Source organism: Typopeltis vanoorti, chromosome 13, assembly GCF_054136105.1.
Source record: "Typopeltis vanoorti isolate ZY-2024b chromosome 13, IOZ_Tvanoo_1.0, whole genome shotgun sequence".
In the NCBI taxonomy this organism is placed as follows: Eukaryota; Metazoa; Arthropoda; class Arachnida; order Uropygi; family Thelyphonidae; genus Typopeltis; species Typopeltis vanoorti.
The window spans coordinates 53,030,347-53,052,740 of record NC_143561.1 but is presented as its reverse complement, the minus strand read 5'-3'; the positions used below and the strand labels follow the sequence as shown (position 1 = coordinate 53,052,740).

The following is a 22,394-nucleotide window of genomic DNA, read 5'->3' as shown; positions in this document are numbered from 1 at the left end:
TCTAAAATAACGGGATGGGGGGGTGGGGGGGGGGGGGGGTGGGGGGGGGGGGGGGTGGGGGGGGGGGGGGGTGGGGGGGGGGGGGGGTGGGGGGGGGGGGGGGTGGGGGGGGGGGGGGGTGGGGGGGGGGGGGGGTGGGGGGGGGGGGGGGTGGGGGGGGGGGGGGGTGGGGGGGGGGGGGGGTGGGGGGGGGGGGGGGTGGGGGGGGGGGGGGGTGGGGGGGGGGGGGGGTGGGGGGGGGGGGGGGTGGGGGGGGGGGGGGGTGGGGGGGGGGGGGGGTGGGGGGGGGGGGGGGTGGGGGGGGGGGGGGGTGGGGGGGGGGGGGGGTGGGGGGGGGGGGGGGTGGGGGGGGGGGGGGGTGGGGGGGGGGGGGGGTGGGGGGGGGGGGGGGTGGGGGGGGGGGGGGGTGGGGGGGGGGGGGGGTGGGGGGGGGGGGGGGTGGGGGGGGGGGGGGGTGGGGGGGGGGGGGGGTGGGGGGGGGGGGGGGTGGGGGGGGGGGGGGGTGGGGGGGGGGGGTTTTCCAGATTTAACCAAAGAAAGGTTGAAAGGACAAATTTTACTTACTTATTATACACAAGTACAACCTCATTCGACTATAATCATACAATCTGCAAAAGCTCTGTCAGAAACAGGGACATTCTGTAAATCGTCAACACTGTTTCTCATTGTAAATATGGACACAAATTTGGTACACAAAAAGTTATAAATTATTATATAGAAAATTATATATTAAAAACTTGTCTATATCAGTGTCCTAAAATGTCATTTCACACTTCAAGCACACAAAACAGATGAAACTCAGAAAACAAAAAAAAAAGCAACTCAAACGACAATGTTCAATTGGATTGGTTAACACAATAACCAATCACAGCCACTGATTTCTGGATGGTATTGTCTCAGCATACACCTTGCCTCGCTTTCTGGATGGTTTAAAACCACTGGAACACTAAGAATTTGACCTGCTATGCTGTATGTCTCTTGAAAGGGCACTCAGAGGTGTCTGTATTTGTGAAAACACGCCAGGGCTATTGACTCGAATGTGATGCAATGTTTACGTGCCAAAAAGTGCTTTCTTCATGAAGCATTAATATATTGTGTTTTGCATTTATTCCTGTTAAAGACTCTTTGCCAGTAATAAATGCAAAAATATAATATCGGCGATATTGTTATTCTACAAAGTATTGAGCTAGGTGTGCGGTGCACACTTAGCTCACCCAGAATATCAGTGCTGGGTGTGAAGTACATTTGAGGGTTGAGAAAGAAGGAGTTAACTACAACATGAAGAGTTGTAGTTGTTTCGGAATACTTCATGAGGAAGGCTTCTCCATAAGACAGAGACATATGGAATAAAAGAAGAGAAGCAAATTTTGATATGCTTGTAGTTGTACTAAAAAGGGATGTTGTGTTGTGTTGCTGTGCTCTTGTTTTAGAAAATTCCAGTTGTATCATGAAAGTATTGCAGAACAGACACAAAGTTGAAACAGTGCATTTATAACATAGAAGTTGAAGTAAATCTGTGAGAGTGGGATAATCTATGAGCTGAATTGCTCTTCTCTGGATAGCATAAAATAAAAAAATTTTAAGGAAGTTTTAGGTGCACTGCCCTCAACAGGTGAACAGTATTTAAGATGGGAGGATATGTGATTAGTAGCTGTGTGGTGAAAAAAAGCATCTTGAGCAGAAGAGAATACCTAGTTTTCAGAGGCTGAGGATGCTATCGATATGATGTGTTTAAGCCAGGAGATGATTGACATAAATATCAGTCCAAGCAGTTAGATCTAGTCCTGTCTGGTGATCTGATTATTACTGAGGGTAAGGATAGGTAAGCTGAAATCTCTTTTGTAAAAGAAAAGAGATTGTGTTTTAGGCATTCATTGAAGAATAAAGAGATCAATATTTAAGACACTGGTTGCAGAGATGGTAGCTTGGGATGACAAACTGTATGGCTTGTCAAATGAGTAGGATGGAGTATACATTCCATTTATCCTCAATGCCAAGCATGATCAAAAGCTCTGGACATGTCAAGAGCAATTAGATATATTGGTAGTTTCTGATTAACTGGTGGGTCTCTAGGTAGTGGAGAAGAGGACTATTGATGAATTTCTCGATTATTTTTTTGGAGAGGAGATTCAACTGATGCCCATTTCTCAGTAGTATGAAGGAGGGGGGAGACTTTTACTTTCTTTCGAATGGATATATGCTTGTCCTCTACACGTTGGGATAAGTGTCAGTTAAGTATAGAAGAGTACAGAAATGATTGTTAACTCATGATAACAACATTTAAGTATAGTTTGATAGGGAGAGAGATGCCATCAAGACCTGATGACTTTTTAGTATCCAAGTTGTTTAGTATTTTTCTGGTATAATTTTATCAAAAAATCACAGGATATGGTGCTCAGCTTCTGGTATCACAGGAAGCAATTTGTTTTGTCACCTCTGCAGGAGGTTAGCTTTATCTTTAGGTACAGTAGTGCAATCTGGATGAGAGAGAGAGAGAGAGGGGTAGAAGCACAAGTGAATTAGAAGTTGTGTCCAATAGCCTTTGCAAGGGACTAGAGGGCATGGCTTCCATTTGTATAGAAGTCGAGTTTCTACTATTGGCCTTCTTGAAGTCAGATGTGGATTTGCTGATGGTTGTTTTTCATTTACTGCATGCTTTAACATAGGTTGAATGTGAACCTGAGGTTCTTGTTGCAAGCCGCCTGTGATTTTTTTTTTTTTTTTTTTCTTGAACTGCTTTGGTACACCTTCTGTTGAACTAGGACTTGGAAAGTTGACAAATATTTAGGATAGAATGGGGGATGAAGGCCTTCATGCCAGTGTGTATAATTTCTGACTCACTTGCCACAGGAGTTTGAGTCAGAAGAACAGACACAATAGCTGGACCAAAGTAAAGTACAGTAAAAGTTCTGTAGGCTATTCCACTTGTTACCTTCATAGTTCCAAAGGACACAAGCTTGGGAGTGTGGTTGGAAGAAGGCATTCTTTGTGAAAGGAGACTTGCACAAAATTGTGATCTGAGTTACTCCTATGATGTATCTCAAAGGAGAACTGATTCAAATGAGATCAAAAGCATTGGGAGCGTGAAGAGGATTATCAGGAATTCAAGTAGGTATATGTACAATTTCTGTCAAGTCATTTTTCATAGCAAAAATTTTTGCATCTTGACCTGCTTAGTCAGTATTGTTGGAAAATTTGAGCTAGTTGAAGTTGTGGATATTGTCACCTAGAAAGATGATTTCACTATTTGGATAGCTGATTTGCAGAAGCTTGAACTTCATAGATAGGAAAATGATGATAATGATGTCAGAGTGGTTTTCAGTGTTTGAAGACTGGTAAATAAGCATATGAATCTTAGGATTCATATGCTTATTTATCCTAGGAGGTCAAAATCCTAGTCAAAATCAAAATCCTAGGAGGTCAAAATCCATGGATTCTCAAAAAAAAAAAAAAAAAAAAAAAAAAAAAAAAAAAGTAGAGGATTTTAAATTCTCCATTCTTTAGAAAGCAATGCCTGATCTCACAAAGGCATTGTTTGTCAAAAGGAATCATGAGGCATGTAATTTAGACAGCTGCAATTTGAGCTTCTGTCGAGAGATAAGAGGTCTGGGCCGGATGACCGCAAGTGATGATTTCCATCATTTATGTTGCCATTTTTTATGCCACGGAATGTTGGTAATGTGAATTTCGTGAAGGTAAGGGTTTTTTTGGGTAGGGATATTGACAGTTATGTATTGTGCTTGGCTTGGATTTTTTTTTTTTTTTTTTTGTTGAATTACTTTTTGAGGAAGATTTATTTCAGCATCATTGTCACTTGTCAGTGTATATATGTTTCATTCTTATTGGTTTAGAAAGGACAGAATGGAGATATGCAGTGAGAGCAGATAGACTCTTGGATATGCCATCTACAGCAGGCATGCACACTCTCCTTGCCATTATACTGTTATAATAATTATTATTATTTCAGGCAACTCCAAGGAGTCGACAGACTCATCGAGGGAGGCCTTAACATCATGTCAAGAACAACTATTCGACATTCACACAGTATCTATCATACCTCGCCTTGAACTCATTCACAGTCGTAGCACCCACAACAGACTCTGGCAGCTTATTCCACTCATTTACCACTCTCCAAGTAAAAAACCTAGCTCTAACACCCTTGCTAATCATATTCTTGCCCAGCTTCCATGTATGGCCCCTAGTCCTCCACTACCAGTCCTATTCTCAAAATTATCTTCTGAATAATCTTAAAGAAAACCTTCAGTAATTTGAATGTCTCAATCATATCACCCCTTTTCTGCCTATCTATCAACCAATTTTTGCAACCCACAAATCTTCAACCTGTTTTCATAAGGTTCATTCCATAGACCTGCTATCATCTTGGTCAATCGCCTCTGGATCCTCTCCACCTCCTCCCCATCAAGAAGAAACCCTGCCGCCATATCTGGGCACAGTAGTCAATCTTAAAAGTAATCTTATCAAGGCTCGATACAGAGGAACAATAACTTGTTTGTCTCTGCTTGTTAAAGTATTTTTCAGAAACCAAGTGATTTGATGAGCTGATTTAGCCACTTTTGCGATGTGTCCCCTAAACTTCAACTCCCTATCTACCAACACTCCCAAATCCCTGGCCTCATCAATCTCCTTGAGTACAGTTCCACCAATGTGATATACTGCTGCTAATCTTTTCACCCCAAAATGCATAACCTTACACTTTGCCACATTAAATCGACATCCAATTTCCTTAGCCCAGTCCTCCAAACTATCCATCATCCTGCAAAATTTTGACATCCTGTGCACTCACTATTGCTCTACCCAACTTTGCATCATCATCAAACAAATGAACACTTCCTCTCAGATCCTTTCCTATATCATTAATGAACAAATTGAATAGTAGTGGTCCAAGAACAGAACCCTGTGGCACACCACTAGTCGCAGGCCGTCTTTTGGACTCTACTCCTGAATAAACCACTCTCTGATATCTCTCCATCAACCACCCTCCTATCCATCTCACCAACCCTATATCCATCCCCATATGCTGCAGTTTACTGATTAGAATTCCATGTGGTATCCTGTCAAAGGCCTTAGCAAGGTCCAGTAGAATCACTGTAAATCCATTACCATTATCCAGTTCAGCTGTCACTGTGTTATAAAACGTGAGCAAGTTACTGAGGTGTAATAATGTTTTTTTTTTAATTACAACTATATTGACAAACATATTTGGCCCAGAAATTTAGTGCTATACATATTGAATAATAATATTAATCTGCTGTATAACTGATATGATGCATATCAATTTTCTCTCGCATGTATTTGCATTATATTCTGCAAAGACCAGTGAAGCCTGTTACATTTTGGAAATCCTACAGTGAGTTTTATGACAATATAGAGAACCATAACTAATTAATATTGTCATTATCTTGTACTTATCTGAAATATATTTCAAATAACTAGAGTGCTTGTTTGAAAAATTCAAGAGAATCCAGCTATACCATTTTACTTCATGAAGATGTCAATTACTTTAAAATAATCTGCATTTAGAATGATTTCATATATAGTATTTTTAATAATAAACTTTTATCCTTACCTTATCTCCTCAGCAATCTGTTCCAAAATTAAACTGATTTCTTCAACTTGCTCCCTTGCTTTTTCAGCAACTGTAAGTTTTAATAAAGACTTGAGTCTGGCATTCCATGATGGTCTGCTAGATTAACTTTTTAAAACTTAGGAAATTTTTGATTGAATTATTTCATTCAGTGGTTATTCAAACTGTAGGGCATGACTCCTAAGGGGACATGAGATCCTTTTTGCGAGGAGGGGCACAAAGCAATTATAAATATTATTGTTTCTTTCGAGCATAAATCCCACATATACTCAATATTCCATTGAGTACATATTCAGTTGTTTACTGATGATGCAAAGTTGGGTAGCGCAATAAAAAATCAAGCTGATGTTGAAAGTTTGCAGGATGATTTAAATAAGCTGGTAGAATGGGCAAAAAGTAATGGATGTCAGTTCAATGTGGAAAAGTGTAAATTTATGCATTTTGGGATTAAAAGATTACCAGCTGTGTACTACATTGATGGAACAGTACTCCAAGAGATTGATGAGGCTAGGGACTTAGGGGTGTTGGTAGATAGTGAGATGAAGTTCAGGGGACACATTGCTAAGGTGTCCAAGATTGCACATAGGATTCCTTGGTTGTTGAGGAACACACTGACATCCAGAGATAAAGAGGTTATTATTCCCCTTTATAAAGCATTGGTACTTCCACATTTGGATTACTGTGCTCAGGTCTGGTCACCTGGATTCCTTGGAGATGAGGAGGCTGTGGAGAGGGTTCAGAGAAGAGTGACTAAGTTGGTGAGTGATGTAAGAAAATGCTCCCTACATTAATAGATTGAGAGCTTGTGGATTGCAGAGGTTGGTTGATAGGCAGATAAGAGGGGGATATGATAGAAACGTTTAAATTACTGAAAGGTTTTATAGGATTGATGCAGGGGAAATGTTTCAGCTGTGTGATAGTGATGGAAGAACAAGAGGTCATCCCTGGAAATGAAAGAAGAATGTGGTTAATAAGGGTGTGAGAACAAGATTTTTTTTCCCTGGAGGGTGATGAATGAGTGGAATTCATTGCCTGACTTAGTTGTGAGTTCTTCGTCTGTAAATGAATTCAATAAGAGATATGACAGATATTGTTTTGCTAGTTTGGGTCTCCTGCGATGAGTCTACTGACTCCATGGAGATACCATAATAATAATAATAATAATAAATAAATATCTCTGTATGCTATTTTACTTTTAGTTAGGTTTGAATTGCAAATGTGTTCTATAAAATACTAAAAGCATCTAGTTTAACTAGAAAAAAAATACATGCTAAGAAAACTATAGGTGAAATTATTTCATGAAACGTACATACAGGAGGTGCAAAAAATTTTTTATAAAAAAAAAAAAAGGGGGGCATCTCTTTAAAAAGTTTAAAGCTCACTGACTTAATATATTCTATAATAATAATTATTATTATTATTAACATCTGATCTCCATAGAGTCAAAAGATTCATCATTGGAGGTCCATACTCACATGCAAAAAGTTCATCAAACCATACCTTAAACCCATTCATGGTTTCCCCACTGACTTTCAGGCAATGCTCAATCACTCTCCAGGTATACAACCTTCTTCTCACTCTGCTGCTCACACTTTCCTTATTCAACTTCCAGGGAAGGCCTCTTGTTCTATCCTTATCACTAGTATTCTGTGAAAAACCTGCTGCACGTTGATCTGATAACAGCCCCTGACCAACTTATGTTTCAATCATATCCCTCTCTACTTCTTTTATTCATAAGGCTCCACAAGTAGCATTTTTCTCAATCTCTTCTCATATCTGATATTCCATAGACCTGACACTAACTTAGTGAACCTTCTCCAATACGTCCTCATTCCCATGAAATGAGGTGACTGAATCTTCACAGAGCAATGTATATATAGCCTAATCAAGCCTTATACAAGGGCACCATAACCATATCCTCCTCCTCATTATTGTCATAATCTATAGTGATGTTCTTTCTCTGTCCGCCATCACACTCACATCTTTCATCTCAGACTCATCATGGGAGATTCAGACTACAATACAATATCTATCGTACCTCTTCTTGAGACCATTAACAGACGAAGCACTGACAACTGATTCAGGCAACCATTCCATTCATTCACCACTCATCATCTATTCACTGGGCATCCACAGATGCCATAGGGTCACCAATGCTTGGTGATGTGCCACACCAGGCCTCATCATGTAGTCCTGTTGTATGCTTTTCTGGAGGCTTCAACTCTCTGAAGATCAGTCACTCCACACATACACACATACTATCCATCAATCTCATTGATGGTCTACTTCTTCCTCTTTTTCCAGGAACTTTACCTTCTATTACTGTTCTGAGAAGTCCTCTGCCATTCCTTTCAATGTGTCCAAAATATTTTAGGTTTCTTCTGTCAATATCCTTAAGGAGCTTTAAAGTTTTACTGATTTTTTCTAACACCCATTAATTTGTACACCTTTCAGTGTATGATTTCCTCAACAGCCTTCTGCACCACCACATCTCAAAAGCAGCTATCCTTTTCTTATCTGACTTCCTTAAGTTCCAAGTCTCACATCTATAAGTTGCTGTTGGAAAGGCAACTACATCCAAAAATCCTCAACTTTGTTCCCATGGAGATAGATCCATCTTTCCAGATTTTAGACAAGTCTCTGACTGTTGTTTTAGCCATTCTAATCTTCTGATGTCTTCTGAACAGCAATTTCTCACATTAATAATGGATCCCACTTACTCAAACTTGCTGACTTCCTCAATTCTTTCTCCATAAGATACACTTGTTTCTCAAGAGCTTCCCTATTTGTATTTCCTTTGAGAACCATAATCTTTGTCTTGATAGGTTTGAGTTGAAGTCCTCTATTATTACTGATCTTGTTAACTTTATCAAGAATTTGTCCTAGTTCTTCATTGTCATTACAGAGGAGTACAGTATCATCAGCATATCTCAGATTACTGATCAATCTACCACCTATCCTAATTACTGTCCTGAGCTCATCTGGTGCTTCACGCATGATGTCCTCAGCATGTATAATAAACAAGTAAGGAAAAAGTAAACATCCTTGCCTGACTCCCTTTCCAACCTGAAGCCAATCAGGTAATCCAACATCTGTTCTTACCATGGCTTCTTGCTCCCTGTACAAGTTGGCTATCAATCTGAAGTGTGTTGAGGAGTAGTCCAAAAAACACATTCCCAGAGGGAGTCTAAATTCTTTATATTTTTCTATGATCTGTCTAAGGCAAAGATCTGATCTCTGGTGCTCTTACCTTTACTAAAACCTGCTTGTTCTTCTGGCATCTCTACCTCAATCCTATTTAGCATCATCTTCAATAAAATTTTGCTTGCATGAGATATTAAACTAATAGTTGTATAGTTCTTGCAAGCCTTCATATCCCCCTTCTTATGTAGTGGTATGAAAACTGACTTCTTCCAGTCTCTAGGTCATGATCCTATCTCCCATATCCTTGTCATCAATCTATGAAACACTCTTATCCCTCCATCCCCTGTGTCCTTAATTAACTCTGCTGGGATTCCATCTGCACCTGGGGCCTTACTGCTGTTAAACTACTTAACTGCTCTTTCAACTTATGCTTAAGTGGAGGAGGTTCCAAATTGGAATTTTACTGGTGAGAAGCCTGCTCCAAATTTTCTTTATCTACTCTATTGTACTGTTCCTCACAGTATTCTTTCCATCTGTTTTTGATTTCCATTCTCCTGTTAGCAATGCTCCATTCCTGCCTTTTTTATTATTAGAATAAAATTATTAGTATAAAACTTTTCCTTGTCCTGCTTGATAGCTCTTCTGACTTCTCTGTGTAATCTCTTATATTCTTCAGTCCTTGTGTTAAGTTTCTGTTTGTTTTTCCAGCTGCATTTTTTTTTATTAGTTCCCATGTTGAATCTGATATCCATCGGTCTCTTGGTCTTCTTATTGGGCTGAGATACTTCTTGGATGTATTCTGTATTGTCACCTTGACTCCTTCCCAAAGCATTTCAGGTGAGTTCTCCTCAATGGTCTCCAAAAAATCATCCAATCGAGTTGATTTTTCTTCTGTGAATCCACTAGGAATTACTCTAACATTCAGTCTAGTGGGATGTGTCTGCATTGGAAGTTTTTGGAGTCTTAGTCTTACTTTGGCTCTTACTAGCTGATGGTCTGTACCACAATCTGCTCCAGGACAAGTATGCACATCAGAGATGCTTGTCTTCCACTGCTAGAGAGCCAAGATGTAATCACTCTGTGCCTTGACCTATCAATGTTAGATATCCTAGTAAGTTTTAATAATGGAATACCGTGAGCAGACATATAAATACAAAATTAATAATGGAAAAACTCATATAAAAAGATTATTTAATAGTATAATTTTTGCCTGTGTGTCACAGGCATCTTCAGTAAATTTTAAGCTATAGGCCTCTTACATCCGATGTAAGAGGCCTATAAGTTGAATAGTCGCGGAGTAATAGAGACATTTTTCTCTCATATTCCTTCCTATCTTGAATAACTACAGCCTTCCCTTTGTCAGCTTTTGTAATAATTAAGTAAGAATCACATCCTTTTATCAAAAGGACGTGATTTCGGCATTGTTCCGAATAAGGTGCCCCTGATGGATTTTTTTCAAAACATAGACAGAGGTATTCAATCCTTATCGCAAAAAACAGCCAAGGTTTAGTTCTGAATGTGCGAAAATTCTTTTTAACGCCAAACCTCCATGTCCTAATCTTTCTTACTCTGAATTTAAAGCATTGAAATCACTTAAGAATAACAATAATTTAATTATTACAAAAGCTGACAAAGGGAAGGCTGTAGTTATTCAAGATAGGAAGGAATATGAGAGAAAAATGTCTGTATTACTCTGCAACTATTCAATTTATAGGCCTCATGCATCGGATCCTACCGGGAGTCAATTGAAGAAACTTACTTCTCTTATATGTAATGTATCTACATGGGATGAAGATCAAAAGAAAAAACTTAAAACCTTCTTTGGTCATCCACCAAGATTGTATGGTCTTCCAAAAGTTCATAAACCAGGCATTCCGTTGAGGCCAGTTGTAGATTGTATAGGTTGTCCCACTTACAAAATTTCAAAAGTTTTATCAAATTTACTCACTTCTTCAACTAGAAGAACAGACACTTATATAAAAAATACTTTGGATTTCAAAAATAAAATTTCAGATCTTCATTTGGACGTTTCGGATATCATGATCAGTTTAGATGTTGTTTCTTTATTTACAAATGTTCGTTTATCTGAAAGCATCGAATTATTAGGAGAGTGAAATTTACTTCACTCTCCTAACTTAAACAGATCCGATGGTTTACGTCTATCCCCTTTATGGGAGATAGTACTTTATAAATCAGCTAATCTTTCCTAACTTTTTATTGTATATATAATTTTTTTTTTTTAAGGAAATTTATTGACCTTTTTAGTTATCTTACACTAGCTACTTAGGTGACACTTTTTGGAATTATTAGTTATTGTTTAATTTGAGCTTAAAATGTACTGAAGATGCCTGTGACATACATGCGAAAATTATACTATTAAATAATCTTTTTATGTGAATTTTTCCGTTATTAATTTTGTATTTAGATATCCTAGTATACGTCCATCGTGGGTGTTTCTGGAAGCATTGGTAATAACTAATCTGTTAGCATGAACAAATTTCACCAGTCTTACACCACGGATGTTACGTTCACTCAGACCAAGTATGCAACACTCAGGCCTAACTCTCATACTCTTCCCCATTTTTGCATTAAAGTGGTCTAAGATGTAAAGTATGTCTCTCCTTAGTAGGCAGTCCAAAACAGTATGTAAGTTTTCATAGAATCCTTACTCTTCATCAGGCCTATCCATGTGGGGTGCATAAACTACCACAATTGAAACATTTGGTGACATTGCAGGAATGAAGGAACCAACAGCTTATACGGGAATGATGGTGAATGAAGTGGAGGTGAATGGTCTATTACAAAAACCTCAATGTCAATACATCTGTGGGATTGGATGGTATACCAGCTCGTGTCGTATGTGAAGCGGCTAAAGAATTGTCAGTGCCCTTGACCATTTTGTTTAATTTGAGTCTCGGGTCTAGGTTAGTCCCAAGGGAGTGGAAAGAGGGGAAAATAGTTCCACTGCATAAAGAAGGCTCCAAGCTGCTGTTGCAAATTACCGACCAATCAGCATATCAGGAATCGTTGTCAAGGTCTTGGAGAAAATAGTCAAGAGGAGAATACAGGAATGGATAGATGAAAATGGGATACTGTATGGGGGACAGCATGGTTTTGTGAAGGGTAGATCATGCCTCACTAACTTGCTCACGTTTTATAACACAGTGATGGCTGAACTAGATAAGGATAATGGGTTTACAGTGATCCTACTGGACCTTGTTAAGGCCTTTGACAGGATACTACATAAATTCTAATCAGTAAACTGCAGCATATGGGGATGGATATAGGGTTGGTGAGATGGATAGGAGGGTGGTTGATGGAGAGATATCAGAGAGTGGTTTATTCAGGAGTAGAGTCCAAAAGACGGCCTGTGACTAGTGGTGTGCCACAGGGTTCTGTTCTTGGACCACTACTGTTTAATTTGTTCATTAACGATATAGGAAAGGATCTGAGAGGAAATGTTCATTTGTTTGCTGATGATGCAAAGTTGGGTAGAGCAATAGTGAATGCACAGATGTCGAAATTTTGCAGGATGATTTGGATGGTTTGGAGGACTGGGCTAAGGAGAATGGATGTCAATTTAATGTGGTAAAATGTAAGGTTTTGCATTTTGGGTGAAAAGGTTAGCAGCAGTATACCACATTGGTGGAACTGTACTCCAGGAGATTGACAAGGCCAGGGATTTGGGAGTGTTGGTGAATAGGGAGTTGAAGTTTAGGGAGCATTTCGCAAAAGTGGCTAAATCAGCTCATCAAATCACTTGGTTGCTGAAAAATACTTTAACAAGCAGAGACAAACAGGTTATTGTTTCTCTGTATCGAGCCTTAATAAGACCCCACCTAGACTACTGTGCCCAAATTTGGGCAGCAGGGTTTCTTCTTGAAATGGAGGAGGTGGAGAGGATCCAGAGACGATTGACCAAGATGATAGCAGGTCTATGGAATGAACCTTATGAGAACAGGTTGAAGATTTGTGGGTTGCAGAAATTGGTTGATAGGCAGAAGAGGGATGATATGATTGAGACATTCAAAATACTGAAGGGTTTCTATAAGATTAATTCAGAAGATATATTTGAGAACAGGACTGGTGGTGGGAGGACTAGGGGCCATCCATGGAAGCTGGGCAAGAGTGTGGTTAGCAAGGGTGTTAGAGCTATGTTTTTTACTTGGAGAGTGGTGAAAGAGTGAAATAAGCTTCCAGAGTCTGTTGTGGGTGCAGGGCTGGTTTTATCATTAGGCGAACCTAGGCAATCGCTTAGGGACGATAAGCCTCGGAGCACCAGATTTTGCTACATAGTTCGGGGAAAAAATATATAGAGCAATGTATGGGGCGCCTAAATTTTCTTTGCCTAATGGCATCAGATACTATCGGACCGGCCCTGTGTGAGTGCCATGACTGTAAATGAGTTCAAGGCGAAGTATGATAGATACTGTGTGAATGTTGGTTAATTGTTCTTGACATGATGTTAGGGCCTATCTCGATGAGTCTAAGGACTCCTTAGAGTTGCCTGTACTAATAATAATATTCAGGCTGAGCCTTAAGTCTAATAGAAAGTATCCTGTCATTAATTGGGTTATACCCAAGAAGGCATCCTGCCCGAGTTGTCTTCGGTATCACAGCTATCCCATGATGCTTTGAGTCACTTCCTGAGTAAACAAATAGCTTACCATCCTATCTTTTGAAGTGACCTTCTCCATTCCATCTGGTCTCTGTAATTCCCAGGATGTCAATTTTATACCTGTCCATTTCTTTACAGGCAATCTCAAGAATAGACCCGAAACATTCCATGTGCCTCTGTGAAATTCCTTTCCTCATTCACAAAATCATTGACTTTTGTTGGAGACTGTAATATTCTTCTCGAACAGGATCCTCTGCCTAAGCTCTGAATGTGATTATTCTGCACAACAACTGATGCAGCATGAGATGTATTATAAGGCACAGCCATATCAGCACTTTGGAGTGAAGTCACTGCAAGAAAAACAGTGGAAGGGTTGCAGAGGCCCTTTCCAAATATCTGGGAAGTTTTGTCCGCCAATTCATTCCACATTGGCCAGGTGGGTTGGAACTTGGAACTTCTGCCTACTAGGTTAGGGAGATTCCCACTGCATAAGATGAAATGTAGCCCTCAAATACCTAATAGCATTGGGGGGGGGGAGCAAGAATAAATGGAAGAAGGAAAGAAAAAAGGGGAAGGACTAGTCTACAAAAATAATATAACTGATGTACAGGGTGTTCGGGATAAATTTGACATATTTATAATTAATTATATTTTTCCGTAAGTTACATGTATTAACACACACTTCTCTTCATTTAAAAGTTTGGACCCTTCTTCATTCATATACAAGATGTCAGAAAGGATGGATAGCTGGAACCCACCTGAATCATGGAAGAGAATAACTTGTATCATGATGATTCGTGCCCGCCATCAAAATAAGGATATTACGACTGCTGCCCAATGCTCCCTGAATACAGTAAAAACAATCAGGCATGAACTAGAGACTTGCAATGGTGACTACGAGGATGTAGCAAGAAGAAAGATCCCTAGCAGACGATCTGATTGCGTTCGTACAGCAGAATTCCTCGCAAATCTGCAGGAACAGGTGTTGAAGAACCCTGGCATTGGAATTCGGGCTTTGTTCGTGGAGTTGCTAACTGTAGTCAAGCCCTGGATAACAAGGGTAGCCAATGGTAGGCCGTATGTATGGCAGCAGGATTCGGCCCCTTGCCACACCTCTGGGAAAAGTCAAAAATGGTTGTCTGAAAATTTCTACGACTTCACCAGTCCAAATGTTTGGCCTCCAAACTCCCCAGACCTTAACCCCATGGATTATTTTGTATGGGGCGCAGTTGAAAAAGACACCAATCGCACTTCCAGTAATACAAAAGCCCAGTTAATGGATAAAATTAAAACAGTTTTTGCGGCCCTTCCCAGGGAGACTGTAGCATCAGCTTGTTCGAGGTTCCGAAGCAGAATTGAAGCTTGTGATCGATGCTAATGGTGGTTATTTTGAGTAAATCTTGTTGATAGTATTGTAATTAACTCTGCCTGTAATGTTTTTTTGTCAATTCATTAAATTTAATAGATACAAAGAAGATTTTCTTTTTCCTTACGAAACTGTCAAATTTATCCCGAACACCCTGTATATTACATGAAGTAAGGCATGGTCCAGCATCAGGTACCTTGGATTTGCCACACCCATATGCACTGAGTATGACAAAAAATGACTTTCTTTTGTTATTATTTCATTCATACTCACATATATGGAGATGCAATGTCAAATCTTTTTTTGGATACTTTAAAAGTATCCAAAAATTTTGCAATATTTTTCCTGGGTTTTGTACGATTAACCCGGCATTAATAAGGTGGGATGGGGTGGGGACCCCAGCATACTTTACACCTCTGCACACTAAACTTGCTTGCAGGCAACAGTCTGTCATCTATGGTGTCGAGTAGTGGGTTATGGGAGGGGAAGCTATACTGAGGCGTGACTCACTGCCACACGTTGTTAAAATGTTATAGTCAATTTAAAATCTTTGGGGGTCTGTGACACCCCACCTTACTAATGCCAGGCTAAGTTATCAGAAGAACAGCAGTATTATGGTGACCGAGCAGAACTAATCTAAGTTCTTGTTAATGTAAAACATGTCTTAGTCCAAATTTTTTATTCAACTGCATCATACAGGTTATACAACACTGAGAAACTAATCAAATTTGGTTTATCAATCATTTTATGGTAGTTGACAGCTTTTTGAAAATTATGGAGACAACTACCGTGTTTGAATAAAAACTTTAGTTTAATATAACTAATATCTACATTCGACGTTTCGACCTTTATGTCAAGGTCATCTTCTGGAGCATACAAATATACACAGGAAACAATCAAACTGGTTCGTTAAAGACACTGACCAACTGCTACTACAATTGTTGGCCTGACCTCTGGTGGAAAAAAAAATTAAATTAAATAAAAAATAAATAAATAAAAATAAATAAATAAAAAAATAAAATAAAATAAAATAAAAAATTATACATCAACGCTAGAGTCCTATTATTAGTGTTGTCTAATATATATATATATATATTAACATCATTCCAGCCAGTTGGTATGGAATGGTTTCTAATACTAGTTACGGATTGGCTAGAGTCCTGACTTATGCTGGATCTTTCATATTAGGTAGGCTGAATGTGTGCCATCCAGATCCTTGGAATTTTCATGCCATCTTTGTTATTGATATTTGGGTGTTTATCAGGATTTCGCAGGATTCCTTAAATTTCCTTTCGTACCAGGTTTTTGTGCAGTGTAAGGAGCAGGTACTTTACCAGTTGATTTGTTGTAAGGTGTTGAGTGTGTGGTCTGAGAGGCCTGCTTCACCATAATGGTTATATTTAATGTGTCTAATGTGTTCTTTCTTGCGTATAGGGATTGTCCGTCCTGTTTCATCTTCCGTCCTTTAGTATTTAGGACATGTCCTAAATACTAAAGGGCTCTTGATTCCGCCACGCTATGACCAACAGTCTGGCTCAGATACATTGATGACGTGTCCACGATCTGGCCGCACAGGCAACAAACACTAAACACATTCCTCAGCCACCTGAACAAACAACACGGACGCATACAATTTACCATCGAAATCGAAAACCAAAATTCTCTCCCATTCCTAGACACACTAGTTACACGTCTTCCTTCAGGCAGTCTATCCTTCACGGTCTACCGAAAACCCACACACACTGGCCAATACATACATGCGAATTCATACCACCACCCATCACAAAAATATGGAGTCATTAACACCCTTAAAAACAGAGCCACAACTATTTGCTCTAACCAGCAAGCCCTGAAACAAGAACTAAAAATCATTAGTGACACATTCATAAATAATGGCTATAACAAAAATACTGTTAAAAAAATACTCTATAAAACTACAACAAAAACGAATCTAGATTACAGTAAAACCATAGCCATCCCATACATTAAAGGGTTATCAGAAAAAATCAACAGAATCCTACAACATTATAACCTCAATGCCACCTTTAAACCACCCACTAAACTTAAAACCATATTCAGCTCCTCTAAGGATCCTCTCCTCCCATTAGCACATCGAGTCTATTGCATCCGCTGCACCTGTAACTTACTGTACATTGGTGAAACAGGACGGACAATCCCTATACGCAAGAAAGAACACATTAGACACATTAAATATAACCATTATGGTGAAGCAGGCCTCTCAGACCACACACTCAGCACCTTACAACAAATCAACTGGTAAAGTACCTGCTCCTTACACCGCACAAAAACCTGGTACGAAAGGAAATTTAAGGAATCCTGCGAAATCCTGATAAACCAATCCGTAACTAGTATTAGAAACCATTCCATACCAACTGGCTGGAATGATCTTAATATATATATATATATATATATATATATATATATATATATATATATATATATATATATATATATATATATATATATATATTAGACAACACTAATAATAGGACTCTAGCGTTGATGTATAATTTTTTTTTTTTTATTTTTTTTTTTTATTTTTTTTTATTTTATTTATTTATTTTTTTTTTATTTTTATTTTTTTTTTCACCAGGCCAACAATTGTGGTAGCGGTTGGTCAGTGTCTTTAACGAACCAGTTTGATTGTAGTATAGCTTGTTTCCTGTGTATATTTGTACGCTCCAGAAGATGACCTTGACATAAAGATCAAAATGTCGAATGTAGATTTTAATTATATTAAACTAAAGTTTTTATTCAAACACGGTAGTTGTCTCCATAATTTTCAAAAATGCATTTGGATCACCGTGTAAGCCTAAAAGAAAGGAAAAGTAGTTGACAGCTGTTTAAGAGAATGAATTTTTTAAAATATATTTTTAAAAGGAAGCTCTATGATTTTATTTCCCTTTTCGAATGAACACAAACAGAATTTAGTTTCGAAAAAATAATAATCACTGTAAAACATTTTGTATGCAGTAATACAGATTGCTTTTTTTGGCTTTTGATTTTGATATAGAATTAGCACAGTGCTTGTTGCAAACATGACATTAACTCCCTGTTTCCCTTAAGAGTGACTACAGCTGTGTCCCTTAATGGATCGGAGATCTCAAAGATCACAGATTCACCACTCTCTAAGCGAAAAATCTAGTCCTCATCCACTTGCTAACCATAATCTTACCCAACTTCCAGGAATGACCTTATGTTCTTCCCCTCTAGCCAAGTGCTGAAACATTACATTTCTCCTGCATCAATCCTATATAATCCTTTAAGTAACTTAAATGTTTCTATCATATCCCCCATATTTCCCCTATGAACCACCGACTTTCACAATCCACAAACCCTCAATCTATACTCAGAGGAAGCATTGCACAGACCACGCACTATCTTGGTCACTCATCTCAAGATCCTCTGCACCACTTCCCCATTCCCAAGATACCCAAGTGACCAGACCTGAACATAGTAATCCAGATGTGGTCATATCAAGGCTTTATAAAGAGGAATGATAACTCCCTTATCTCTGCTTGTTAATGCATTCTTCAATAACCAAGTAATCCTGTTAGCTACCCTAGTGACTTTAGCAATATGCCCTCTTAACTTACACACTATCTACAACTAATTGCAAATCACAGGCTTCATCAATTTCATCAAAAAGATTACAAGCTTTGTAATCAAAGATTACCCCCTATCATAATAGAGTGACTCAGTTGTCACTCTATTATAAAAAGATAGTAGATTACTAAGGCATGACTGACCAATTACAAATCAATACTGCCTCCATAGAATATCATATTCTTATTCACCCATTCCTGAATTATCTTTTTGACCAACTTTCCCAGTACTTTTACCACCACTCCTGAGATACTAATTGGTCTATAATTTGCTACTACAGACTTAGATCCTCATTTTGCAAAACAATTATTTTGTTCTCCTTGGGACTAGGACAAAGCTGAGACTTAAATTAAAAAGAACAGCCTAGTCAAAGGCATTGCCAGTTTCTCTGCACATTGTCTTAAAACATGAGCCAATATTCCATCAACTCTATTTGCATTCAGATTCTGCAATATTCTACATACCTCCAATTCATGAACCTCTGTTCTCACATCTGTCCCTCTTACCTCTCTCATAACAATATCTTCACATGGACGATATACACTTGCAAAATGGTTATTCAGTAGCTCAACAATTTCATCTGCCTCTGTTACCTCTCTACCACCTGCACTGATTAAAGTTATCCTTCCATAGTCATTCTTCCTCCTACTTGCTATGTAACAAAAAAACTCTTTGGTAGTTCCTTTTGTGCTGGAATAATTTCTTCTTATAATCTGATTTTTCCCTTCCTTACCATGCTGGTCACCTTTCTTGCCTGTTTTTTCTACTGTCTATGAGTTAACTGGTCATCTTCTTATATACCCTCCACAACATCTTTTTTTTTGCAGCTCTTGCTTAAAGATATTACTCATCCATCTAACTACTAGCTGATTTACCCTCCTGATAATGGGTATATACACTGTGATATTGCTTCTTCAAATACCCTTGACTATCCTCTATGGACAGTGAACAACCTTCCCTTGCAGATTTTTATGCCAGGATATTGCTTCAAGCTGCCTCCTAAATGTATCACAATCACCTTCCTTGTAGTTACACATATACCCACTTCTTAACTGGGATTTTAACATGTTTTGCTACCCCCCCCAGCAGAGACCACATGATCACTTTCCTCAATTGGAAGCAATGTAGTCAGCTTCGTTATGGACAGATCTTCTGATCCTATAGCAAGATCCAACACTGTCAAAACCTGAGTCCCCCCTCAATCACATTCTGCTTCAAGTAATTATCTCTCAGTAAGTGTATAAATTTTATTTCCTTCCTGCCATGTGATCTCTCCTCCTTCCAATCTATGCCTCCAAAGTTAAAGTCCCCCCCCACCCACAATAACTACTCGACTTGCAGTAATTATATTAATCTGCTGATGAATGCCTTTCATATCATCACTTCCGCAACATTGCCTATAGCAGCAACCAGTTTTATATTTTGTTCTAATGGCCTCAACTTCACACTATATTAACTTTAAAATACTAAATCCATCATATTTTAACCCTGCAACTATCTTATTTGTTGTCAGCCAAATCTTCCTAATGCCTATAACTTTTTTGCGAGATTGCACTAACCAATGCCAAAAATTCCTCCCAATTATTCCTAATGCATCTAGCATAAGTATATAGAAACTGTGGCATCCCTTTAGGCCCCATACCATCTCACATCCTGAATTTACTATCCCATTTGATATTGTTGCCTTTGTTCATTTTTACACTCCTTCCCCTTCCCTTAATGGGTGCTTTCACTCTCTCACACACACACACACACACATCTGCATCCACCCTAATTTCTTTCCTGACTTTGCGCTTCCACACACACTCAGTGAACAAAGCTCTCTCTAGATCCCCTAACTCTGAATCCATTTAAGTGCAGTCCATCAGCATTGTACAAATCTTTCTGTTCATCAAATTCAGGCCATAGGTCCACAAACTCTACATTATTCCTTCTGCACACCCTACGTATTGATTCGTTAACTATCATTGCCTTCCTTCTCAGTTCACTTCTATCAATAGCATGGTGCAGACCCACAAACTTCACCCTCTCACTCTTCTTTTTTTCTATTCTTCCAATGACTCTTTCATTTCCTCCATCATACACTATTGCTTGCCTCTCAGGTCATTGGTTCCAGCCAAAATTATCAATTCTTTCACCTTCTCTTTCTGCATTCTAACAGCATTACTAATATTATTAATTTTCAAACCAGGGATACAAAATTTTGTAGTGCTTTTATTATTTGTAGCTTTTATTCTTGCTTCAGACCTCTTGCTTTTTCTGTTCTCAGTTCAACTGATCTCTCACTGTTTCTGCAGCCTTTCAATCTCATGCTTTGTCCTGTAAAGGATTACATGGAAGTGCACTATCTCTTTATTCTTTTACATTCTCTTGAACTTCCACCACTGCACTTTCAGTATTATCCCTGACATTTACATTTTCCAGGCTACTATCAATACTCTCTACTCTACTCTACTCTCCAATCATGTAATTTGTTCTCTCCACATTCACTCTCAAAACATTTCTTACTCACTCACTCATCAGTTTTGCTCTCCTCCTACAAATCTTTCAACTTTCACAATGAGTACATCTCATAAGTTTTACAATGGACAAAATTACGTAAATTTAGCTCAGCCAACAAAGATGTTGTCACCATTGTTCTACTATGCATAACAAAATACACACAGACACACACATTACTTATGACTAAATAACTCAGTCTATCTTGCACACTTAGAAAACAAATAAATACATAAATTAACTCAGTATTATTAGAAAAAATCTGAAAAAATTACTTATCTTTCCACAGTGTTATGAATCAACTACATTCACCAAATACCTTCGAATCTGAACTCCTCCTCGAATCTCAACTCAATTAATTACCTCATTAATTGTATATTCTGCATCCCAACCATGCCAACCAAATTTGCATGGTTGGGATGGTTGGGATGCTTGCACTTCTCAACATTAAACTGAAGCTCCACTTACCTGACCACTCACATAGTTTAATGAGATCCTCCAGCAAAGTGAGAACATCTCCTCTACTTCTCATAGTTTTTCCCAACTTTACATCATCAGCAAATAGTTGCATATCTTGGGTTAAGCCAGTCCTGATGTCTTTAACATACTAGTTGGGCCCAAAACAAATTCCTGTGGCACTCTGCTAGTGATCTTCCTCCTTTAGGATACTACCCCTACATACACAACCTGCTGATACCTATCTGATGGCCAATCAGCTATCCATGAATTAATCCCATCTATTTCAATTTACCCACCAGCTTTTCATGTGGCAGTCTATCAAATGCCTTCGAAAAATCCAAATGTAATATGTAAGCAGGTTGCTAAAAGATGACCTTCTCCTAAAAAATGCATGCTTACCATCATAAAGAATACTGGTGTTATTATCCTATTTGTGAATCCTATTCCTCACCAACTTCTCTTTAACACTTTAGGAACTACAGACACATGGATTGGCCTATAATTTGTAGCCTCAGTCTTATTCCCTCCCTCTTTCGTTAAGTGGAAAAAATTTTCCCACCTTCTACATATTTGAGACTTGCCTTGTTGCAAGAGTCATGTTAAATGACTGTGCTAAAGGTACTACAGACTGATATGTAGCAAGAAAAAGTTAATTGCCTAGAGAATTCCTTCTAGATCTGCGATAATATATTGTCCAATCATGCTGCCTTATTAACATCAACTTTACTTAATTCCCCATATAAATCCTGCTCATTAACATTAGTCCCTCCTCCATGAGGATGAAATATTTGATAAACTGCTCTACATCGTCTGCTTCGTTTACCAATCTGTCATTGTCATCAACTAACATCATTCTTCCATAGGATGATGATAACATCCTATGGTAGAATGATGTTAGTTGAGGACATCATCCTATTATAGTATTTCTTCTTTTTCTTGCCACATATCAAAAGAACTCACTTGGATTTTTCTTGGCTTAAGTGGCTAATTTCTGCTCACACTCATTTTCCTGGCTTTATTATCCAACATCGCAAACAACTGCACTCCTTTCTTTTTACAAATTTCTGCTAACATTT

The 22,394-nt window shown here is 38.7% G+C and overlaps 2 protein-coding genes across 4 annotated transcripts in view; one reads left to right on the top strand and one right to left on the bottom strand.

Annotated features, from left to right (window-relative positions):
* LOC150100155 (glucosidase 2 subunit beta-like) overlaps window positions 1-22,394 on the bottom strand; it is a 283,833-nt gene that overhangs the window by 84,535 nt on the left and 176,904 nt on the right. For all 3 annotated transcript variants that reach the window (XR_016549237.1, XM_090402550.1, XM_090402551.1), the window contains one exon: window positions 5,588-5,657. Coding sequence is in view for 2 of the 3 variants with exons in the window: in XM_090402550.1 (XP_090258676.1) it covers window positions 5,588-5,657 (70 nt within the window). In the remaining variant the exon portion in view is untranslated. The remainder of the gene's footprint in view (window positions 1-5,587; window positions 5,658-22,394) is intronic.
* Window positions 1-22,394, top strand: part of Cdk12 (Cyclin-dependent kinase 12) — a 585,582-nt gene that overhangs the window by 453,265 nt on the left and 109,923 nt on the right. The window lies entirely within an intron of this gene.